The sequence below is a fragment of the Nestor notabilis genome, unplaced genomic scaffold (assembly GCF_000696875.1).
Source record: "Nestor notabilis isolate BGI_N333 unplaced genomic scaffold, ASM69687v1 scaffold5424, whole genome shotgun sequence".
Classification (NCBI taxonomy): Eukaryota; Metazoa; Chordata; class Aves; order Psittaciformes; family Psittacidae; genus Nestor; species Nestor notabilis.
Genome location: NW_009924163.1, coordinates 1 through 9,783, shown reverse-complemented (window position 1 = coordinate 9,783; position 9,783 = coordinate 1). Strand labels below are relative to the sequence as shown.

The 9,783-nt window shown below is 39.7% G+C and overlaps 1 protein-coding gene across 1 annotated transcript; it reads right to left on the bottom strand.

The window, feature by feature from the left end:
* Nucleotides 1-295: 295 nt before the first annotated feature.
* SETD4 (SET domain containing 4) lies at nt 296-8,806 on the bottom strand. Its single transcript, XM_010012490.1, has 10 exons — nt 8,740-8,806; nt 8,046-8,141; nt 7,079-7,116; nt 5,520-5,608; nt 4,458-4,887; nt 3,516-3,690; nt 2,863-2,944; nt 2,382-2,462; nt 1,286-1,409; nt 296-443 (listed from the first exon to the last, which is right to left on the bottom strand). The coding sequence occupies exons 1-10, from the start codon at nt 8,804-8,806 to the stop codon at nt 309-311; spliced, it is 1,317 nt and encodes a 438-aa protein (XP_010010792.1). The 3' UTR covers nt 296-308.
* Nucleotides 8,807-9,783: the final 977 nt, after the last annotated feature.

The following is a 9,783-nucleotide window of genomic DNA, read 5'->3' as shown; positions in this document are numbered from 1 at the left end:
GACTGCTGGAGCCCACAGTCCTAGGGCTGCTCAAATTACCACAGAAGCTGTTTTGCTCACAGCAGCCATACTTTCAGTGAGATATGATGAAAGCCACCTGTGCTCTCCCCTACCATATGGGCTAACTTTTTGTATTACTTAAGAAGGTCAGCAAAGAACAAAAGACTGGGTCCTGTGTGACCCTGTAATCAAAACTAAGCATATTCTGATGATTTTTACATTATTTTTTGCTGTTCAGATCCGCTAAAACAGTTCAGCAAGGCACATCCATGGCAAACGAGCTCCAATCAGCCAGAGGTCCAGATGGGTCAAGTTGTTGTCACACTCAAGTTACAAAGAATCTCCGCTGATTTTTGTAGTATCTTCAGGTCTTCCAAGCGCAGTGCTTCTACCAAAGCCAGGTGGGTTTTAAGGTTTTCTTTGTTTCTTTTCAACTGGGAAATCTGAAGTTTATACAAATGAGATGAAATTACTAAAAATTTAGATTATTTAATACTGGACATGAATATAATATTTGTGGAAAGCTTATCCACGTTAATGATTTCATGAACTATGTCAAAACAGTATTTTTTTAAATCTTCTGTAAGAGAAACTGTAAAAAAAAAAAAAGAAAAAAAAAGAAAAGAAAGAAGGGTGGGGTGTGTAAACAAGGAGAGGAAGGGAAGGGAAATGTTTATCTGATACCATGCTCTTAAGTCCATACTATCCTCAAGACGTTGCTCAAGACCACGCTCACCTCATATTCTGTGCATAGACATGTTTCCTTTACAAAAGTGTGGGTTTAATAACCCTTTTCCATGATAGCTATCCAACTTAACATTAAGTACACATTTCATTGCCATAATTCAGAAAGGAAGGAGAGACTGTTCTTCTAAGAGTACAGACTTCTCTCACAGAAGTAGTTCATTTGGCTTTAATGAACACACACTTCACCTTCCGCAGCAAGGCACTTGTTGCATGTCTGTGACATGTACCCACCTCATACAAGTCTGCATTTTCTTTTAAGAGGTAACCTCAACAAACCAAATGACAATGTAGACAGAGAAAAGTGAAATACTTTTCACTTGTTCATAGGGCTTTCTAACACAGTTCCTTTCTTTGCTGCAGCCACAAATTCTGCTCAGCAGTTCAGTGCTGTCAGTCACCCTGGAAACAAATCCTACACCACCTCAGTGAGGTCAATTCCCTCTGTCATTCTATTCTCACCCCAGAAAAATCACACAACTGTACATTTATGTTAGGAAAGAAAGGAGTCTGGGATACCTCCTTCTTCCAGTCAAATTACCTGGAAAAGGACATGCTGTGTCTCCTCTATTAAAAAATGGCATATTTTTGCTGTTACATTCAAAGTCTGCTGTTCATTTCTGGCTGAAATTACATCACCGAGCAGCGTTCTCCTCCAACAAGTACTAGAAGCAAAATGTTAGAACAACACATAATCATTTGCTGTATTCCCCAGCTGAATGATAAACATATGGTTAATGTAAGAATAACATCACTGGCATAAGGCAAGTAAGGTTAGCATACATGAAAAAGGCACACAGCATTCAGCTATGAGACTGATGAAGCACATAAAAGGGAAGAGAGAGTTAATTATCTGGAGCAGTGGTGCCAGTCCTCCACCCCTGCCCTTTCAGCTAAAGCCACAGCCTGAGATTAGGCCAGTGGCTTCTGGTCTTCACTGCTCTGCCATGCTGCCACCAACTTCAGCAGTGCTAGGGAGGACAAAAAGCTAGTCACCCAGAACTTATTAGCATGGCTTCTGCTAAACTTCACATCACCTGGGCTTGTAACCGTTATTTTTAGTTCTTATAATCAACTTATTCCACTCAGCAGTGAATCTTCAAAGCATAAACAGCTTTGGACAAGAGAAAATGTTTGTTTTTATTTATGATTACAAGCAAATCCCAGGTAAACATTTTTGAGGCAGATTTGCCATTGGGAACAAATGATCAAACGTGCACTGACAGTCACTGGAAATAAACTTCAGCAACTTACTTGGCCTTAGAATTTAAGAAGCAGTCTGTGGAACACATGCTTTAAAGAAATCAAGCAAGGTCAATAGCATTTAAAGTCCCATCAAACCAACGGAAAAAAAGGCCTGGAGTCTGAACCTTAAAGTAGTATCTGGTTCTCAATATAGAAAGAGAAAACAGTGGGGTGCTTGTAGAAAGCAAAAGACCAAAGCAGCAAATAGACAATGACTTTACATTATATGGTGTTCTCTTCCTTTCTTTTTTTCACTCCTCACTTGGAGTCAATGAGATAGACATGGGAGATACAAAACAATTGTCACAGCATCCCACACACAGCCAACAAAATGCAAATAAAGGAAAATGGCACATGCAAATTGTCTAAATATTCAGAGTACTGAAACTTACAATTCATTTGCTCCAAGACTTAACAACTTGAGGGCAGTAAGGAGTCTCCAAGATGGTCCATCCCATCCAAAGGTCAGGTTTCTAGAAAGTTAAAAGCAATTAGATGCAGAAAGTATAGGTGATCTTTGACAGCATGATAGCTTTCTTCCTGACACACGTGAGGAAGAAAAGATATGTTCTTTGGAACTAGAGGACTCTTTGACTCCCTTTACTCTGCTGTTATCCACAGATAGGTTTCAAGATACAGCCTGTGACCTATTTCAAGCTTTGATATTGTGTTTACCACTTCTACATTCTCTCACAACTAGCAAGCAAATCAGTTTGTTTAAAAAAAAAAAAAAAAAACAAAAAACAACAACAAAAAAAACACAACAACACCCCCCATTATTTTATGTTGAATTCTGATACTAGAAGAAAAATTTGACTCCCAGAAAAAATGAAAAGAAATCTCAAAGGGAAACAAAAACCTGCAGATACCTACTCTAAGAAACCATGATCCCTCAGAATGGAAAGTTTTGCATTTCTTTGTTTGTCCAGTGGTGGAAAATATTTGAGGAGAGTATCTGCATAAAAGCACATTTTAGATATTTAAACAAATGGTATGTAGAAGAAAATCAGAATCCTCAGCTCTGAAATGTCATTTCAATCATATATTTCAAGAAGCTACAGGGCAAAGATTAAATCCTGCTACAATGTTGGTGAACTTTAACATAATCAAAAATTTATCTACTTCTCAAAAGCCATCAGCAGGCTCCAGGATTGTATCCTTATAATGGAAATCCTGACTGAAAGTGAAGTTACAAACCACCGTCAGTAACTTTAGTTTGTGAGGATCAGGACTTCAATCCTCAAGTTGATGGTACAATATTAATACACCCATTTGGAATCTCTACATATATGCTGCTAAGAATTGCAATTTTACAAAACGAAAAGTTACCAAAGAACACTTTCAATTTTAAAACTCCAATTCTATGCATTTAAAAGTGGTACCAAACCCTATCCCACTTCTTGGAAATACAAATATTTTCATGGTACTAAAAAAAAAAAATATATTAAAAAATAGCATTAATATCCTCAGATGCTCTGTTCTCTACTATTGTGCCTTTCAATTTCAAGACAATCTATAAATCCAACCTGATGAGACATAAACACTGCTGTGAGGGTTATCCATGGCAACAAATCCATATTCTAATAGCAGTCGCTGATTATCATGAGGCCCATAGCAGATAAATACTTCTTCGTATCTTTTGCATTGTGAATTTGTCCGAATTTCATAGCTTCTTGTCTGCTCATTAAATGCAGCCTTTACCTTCACAAAGTTAAAAATAAAAGGTTTTACTCTTGGCAGGAGGACAGGGTGAAAAGGGAATCAGACCTTGAATATTAAAACCCAACAGTACTGAACACTTCTCTAACTGGAAGAAAACTGATAGTGTTACATATGTCTGAAAAGGCAACCCATTAGTACAAAGAACATACATCAAAACCTTAATGAACAGGGTGTCTCACCAACTCTAGACTTATTACAGAGGTCCCAAATCCACAAATAAAGATGGCTTCATGCAGAGTTGACCACTTCCGTGCTGTCCCAACTCTGTGTTGGCACACAGTCCCTGACATGAGGTAGGACTACTCTATACACTTTCCTAAGGCTGCCCAAAGGCTTCAGCCAGAGGTGAAGTAACACAGGGACCATATGCCTTCACATTTGCCTCAAGAGCAGAGCTTTTTGGGAGAGCAGAGTAGGCTTATATTCACCAGTGGCTCTTCCCAATAGCTACCCTGGATGCAAATCTCACCCAGCCATTGTGGGCTCTCCCTTTAACTTTGCTTTGCCGCATAAACTGAAACATTTGAATTATCTTTATTCAACTACTTTGGGCTGAAAAACAAGCTCCAAGGTATATACTATAACCATGAGTACTCGCCCTGCACATGCCCCCAGGAGACATTTTTCCCACTATGAGATCCCTCACTGACATCCAGACTCTCCTAATCCATCACTTAAATTCATACTGTACTGAGATAGTGCATTTACAAATAAAGAAATTAAGTGATCTGTTTTAAGTTTCTTACCTGAACATTTGGACTGTGGTTTAGCAAATCTAAATACGGTGCCAATGCATAAACATCTGGCTCAAGAGAAAAACATTCCCTCTGTGAATGTTTCATGTAGATTGTCCTGGTATTAATAGTGCACCAAGCCCACTCCAGAGCACTGTAGTTAAAAATAGTTTCTGTGTTCTCAGCAAACAAAGGCTGCAGGGAAGAGAAGAAAGCCTTGGAAGACACATACAACTCATGGACCATCGTTCTCTGCTCCTGAGCCTTCTTTCTTAAAGGTTCAGGGAGAAGGCATACTACATCATGCTCCAAACAAACAGGGCAAGTATATGTCTTCGGTAAAACATCAAGATATGGCTTCCATAGAGATTTTTCACCAGCATGTTTCTCTGCTATTAAAAATGTGCACAGTGCTATCAAAGGAGATACAGGAGGCTTCCACCTATTAGAAAACAGAATAAAAATACCAACACAGCAGATACAAAGGGGTGAGATAGGAAATGGACGCAGCAGTATTTTATGTCTCTCCTAGTACTTTTAAATGTTATAAATAGCTTCTATTTTAAAATTCTTTGTAGTTCATCTCTAAATCTTTTTGATGATTTCAAAGGGTCTATAAAAGCTGAGTTTTAGTAACAACTTCAGGGTCACCTGTTGGGGTCTTTTTGGGGGGTGGTAGGTTTTTTTAGGACACGTAAGTACCCAATGTCCAGTACAGGTCTTTGTTCCAAATTTTCTAAAAGCCTGTGCTTGTATAACTGCTTTGCAACCCTATTTTATCCTACTTGTCCTATTGAAGCATGTTTGCAAATTCCTAAGGAACCATTCATAACTGACATTTAGGTCCAAGCTGGCACTAAAGGCAGGTCAAGTTCAAGCCTCTACCATCACTCCAACTCTGCCTAACTAAAAGGGGATGCTTTGTGTCCAAACCTAACTTATCTGAGCATTCCACATGCACAATAGTCATACAAGTTTGAGTATGCAGTTTAAAGCCCTACCACCACTTAAGATGATTAATGAGCAACCAACAGTAAAAACCAGCTTATCCATGAAGTGTCACCTTTTACTTACTTCATAATGTATTCTCCCAAGCAGCTACAAAGGACTGTGCCCGTCGTGAGTAAGCATTTCTCAGGCAATGAGATAATCAGATCCCCTGCCTTTGAGGGAGAGAAAAAAAAAACAACATACAAAGAATAGTAAAGGTCGACTGTACATGACTCATCTACTACACGATTTCACAAGAGAGACACTCCCTAGAGAACACTGATGTCAGGAGGCAAAGAAACGTGATGTTGAACTTGACAGAAACTAGTATGGTTTTAAGATAGTCACAGTTCAGTGAAGGACGATGACTGCAGTCAGCAGGCACTGGCAGGAACTGTCACCAACAGAAAGTTAGCTGTTCACAAAAGGTTTGGTGTCTGGCTACTCACTTTCTTTGTACTGAGATACATTCTAAAGTAGATCTCACGAACAGCTGTACTTCTACCATGTCTATCCTGACCTTGTTTGCCAAGCTGTTGTGTCCGTGTGTAAATTAGCTTTCAAGCCTGGCTTGAGTCATGTATGTCCATGTCTGCAGGGAGAGGGTATGAATCAAGTTAACACTCTCCTCTCTCCCAGTTCCTCTCCTGAGTTTCCCTATCTTGCTCAAGCCCAGTTGAGTCCGGCTCTCATTTCACTTACAGCAGACCAGCACTGTGGATAAGCTGAGCCTTTGGCTTCAACTGCTGACTCTAACCCTGAGCCAGCATGAGAATACTCACTGTCCTCTATACGTATCTCCTTCCTACTTCTTGCTATACTCTCTAACGTGCAAAAGGTTCTGGTCTGATTCCCCATTATTTGATATGCTATCCCCATACCAGTTAGAAAACTTCTCCAACAAGCCTATTTTCTGAGAGGCACTTTTCAGTCAAGAGTTTGGTCTTTCTGTGCCAGTATCTAAAGGGCAAAGTATTTTTCCTATCATTCCCCTTTTCTGCTGGGAATGTTTGAGCAATTATGTTTCTGTTAGGTGGTCTACTAACAAAGAAGACACCATCAAAGTGAGGTTAAAGCTGTGGACTTACATTATGGCTAAGATAATCTAAAGATAAATGCTGCTTAAAGACCCCTCCCTTTCCTCCATCCCCCTCCCTGATACGCCATTCCTCCCTTTGTACCAGCACAAACCAAGATGGGAGATTTGAAGGAGCAAAGCTAACAATTATTTTTAAAAGTTTTCTGTCTAGCTTGCAACCTGCTATACGAGTGGGGAAGACTGCTACAGCAAGTGCAAAGGAAGCTGTGGGAGCCAGGGCTGATGGAGAAGGCATACAAGAGGGAAGGCACCAGCTCCTTCTGGTTTCAGTTAGCCACTGATTGCCTTAAACTGAAATATTAGACTACACACTAAATCTCTGTAAATGAGTACAGTAGTGTTTTCATCCAGCAAGCCCTCATGGTACATAGGACATCATCCTACAGATATGCCAACACTGCAAATTCTGACATTAGGCCAGAACTTACACTGACAATAGGGACTGTGAAGACCTTGCCTGGAGTTTTGAGCTTTACTTGTTGCAGAAGTCATTACATCTCTAAAGAACCTGAGGAGCTCTTTCATTAGAATCAACATTACTAACCTGAAGAGCTTTTGTTGTCATCAGTCCTCTTCCTGTACCTGAAGCAGGAACAAAGCGAATTGCTTAAATACGTGTATATTTGTAAAATACAGGAGACTATGACAACCTGCAATAAATAAACAGTTCAGCAAGGAAAAGCTCTAAAAAAGCATACATTACCTCATAAAAATCATAAAAGATGGGTTGTTCCAGATACATTTCTTTGTTCTCTTTTCACCTTATAGCAGCCTGTGAATGCCCCTCCCTTGCAATACTTGCTGTCCAGTTCTAGCAACTACTCAACTTCTTTTTCCCATTTTTTTCTTTAAACACATCTTTCATCACTGGCTGCTGTTGTTGGTTTCAGAGTTTTAACTAAACCTTACAATTTCTATTCACAATATTTTTCTTTGATTCACCCTATTATCTCTACTCTCTAAGATTTCAAAACTTTTTAAAATATAATCTACTTAAAGATTAAAAACACAAGTATATACCTCCACTGTAAATAGTACTAAGTACACCCCAGCTCTAACATAATTTACTTATGTGTATCACCAGATCTGCTGAGCTTGCATGGGGGAAAAAAAAAGATGAAGACATGATAACAGGGTTAGATTCTGATACTGGAAATGCTTAGAGATATTACTTCTTCTTTGAAACTGTGCTACTAGCACTGAAAAATCTTGACTTCTAAAATGAATTCAGAGTAAGTGCACATGTTTTGCAGCATACCAGAGTATTCTCACACAAGAGTTTTACAACATCGTGTTTCTACAAGAAACATTTTACACTACTTCAGGCCTCCATATCTACTTGTTTATGCTAAATGACATTCACATGCATCTGGCAGAAGTCCTCAAAAGACTGAGGGTAACTGGCATTTTTACTTATGCCAGCCAGGTGCATGATTCAAAATGAAAGCAGAAATCTAAGATTCTTAGAAGAATCAGAAATTTGTACCACCAATAAATAATTAAAACATTACCCCAGAACTCTGCTGGCTTTAAATTACTGTCTTCAAATCCTCTGTCTTTTAGCCACTTCTTAAGTTTAATGTATTCCAGCTTGTGACTGCAGTTGACTGAAAATAAAAAAAGAAGAGATTCATGCTATTAAATAACACTCACTTAGAAAATAAATTGAAAAATTTTACTGTATAGTCAGAAAAACATTTTAGCATATCGTAATGGATGGCCCACCCCTGTCAGTGTTCAGGGCCAAGTTGGATGGAGTTTTGAGCAACCTGCTCTAGTGGAACGTGTCTCTGCCCATGGCAGGGGGGCTGGAACCAGATGACCTTTAAGGTCCATTCCAACCCAAACCGTTCTATGACTCTATGATAATAGAATGGCAAGAAAGGCTTCTCTCAAACTAGCTTACTAAGTTCTGCGCCTTTGGGCACTGGAAGTTCCTAGAACTGCAGGAGTTATTCAACATATTTAAGGGTCAAGGAATTTAAGAATAATGTAGTACTTGCCATTTGCCAGAAAGAGAGTTCACAATACTCTCCATGCTCCTCTTGGGATTGTAAAATAATGTTAGAACATTGGCATACAAAAAGCTAACATTTATGCATGTTATTTTCAAAGCACAAATGTTTAACAAATATATACCATAAAATGACATCTTGACAAACAATTGGTTATTTTATTATTTAGCAGTACTTCCAGAGACAGTACCTCCACCCAGACTCTGCAAGTGTTTTCTTCTTCTCTTTCGGCCTGTCCGACCTCTGCTTTTCTTCATATTAAGTAACAGATTTTGCCTTATTTAGACAACCTGAATGAAAAAGAAAAAAGGTTCTTACAAATATGTAAAGCCCCTTTCAAATACTGTATGTTAATTTCAGTAAGACAAATCAGAACACCACCTGTTTAATAAGCTGCTGCTTTAAAGTTTAGAAAACATACTACAAGCAAGTCTCTGAACAAGGGTGGGTGATAAGTTGGGGGAAGACGGGAAGCCTTTATCTCCAAACATCACTTTGGCCAAGGCACGGCCGTTATCTTCTACAGGAAATGAGACACTAGTGTTTATGTGCACAGAACTAAAAATTTTCAAACAGCAAATGTAAATACAATTATAGCAAACTAACTGGCATTAGCAGCCTTTGCAGCTTGAGGGCCTATGAGAAATCTGGAGAGGGGATTTTTACAAGGGCATGTAGTGACAGGAAAAGGGGGAATGGCTTTAAGCTGTAAAAGGGCAGATTTAGATTCAACATTAGGAAGTTCTTTACTGTGAGGGTAGTGAGGCACTGGAACAGGTTGCCCCGGGAAGTTGTGGATGCCCCATCCCTGACACTGTTCAAGGCCAGGTTAGAGGTGGCTTTGAGCAACCTGGTCTAGTGGGCAGTGTCTCCGCCCATGGCAGGGGCTGGGAACTAAATGATCTTTAAGGTCCCTTCCAACCCAACCCATTCTATGACTCTCTGACTTATTTCTAAAATAACAATAAGAGCAAAACGGAGCTCCCTGACCACATACACTGCAGGAAACAATCTCACCCCACATCAACGCCACCGAACACCCCACTCCCACACAATGCCGTGACTCTACACCTCAGCTCAACACCTCCAGCACGTGCGACAGATGAACCGCACCAGCCTGACTCCTTAAACCTCAATCTGTTGCTGAAACGTACTTTTAAGTTCCCTTCGTCAACACCGCCTTTAGCTGAGCCCCGGACGTCTACGCGGTGCCTGAGACCGGGGCCGCTGCCCC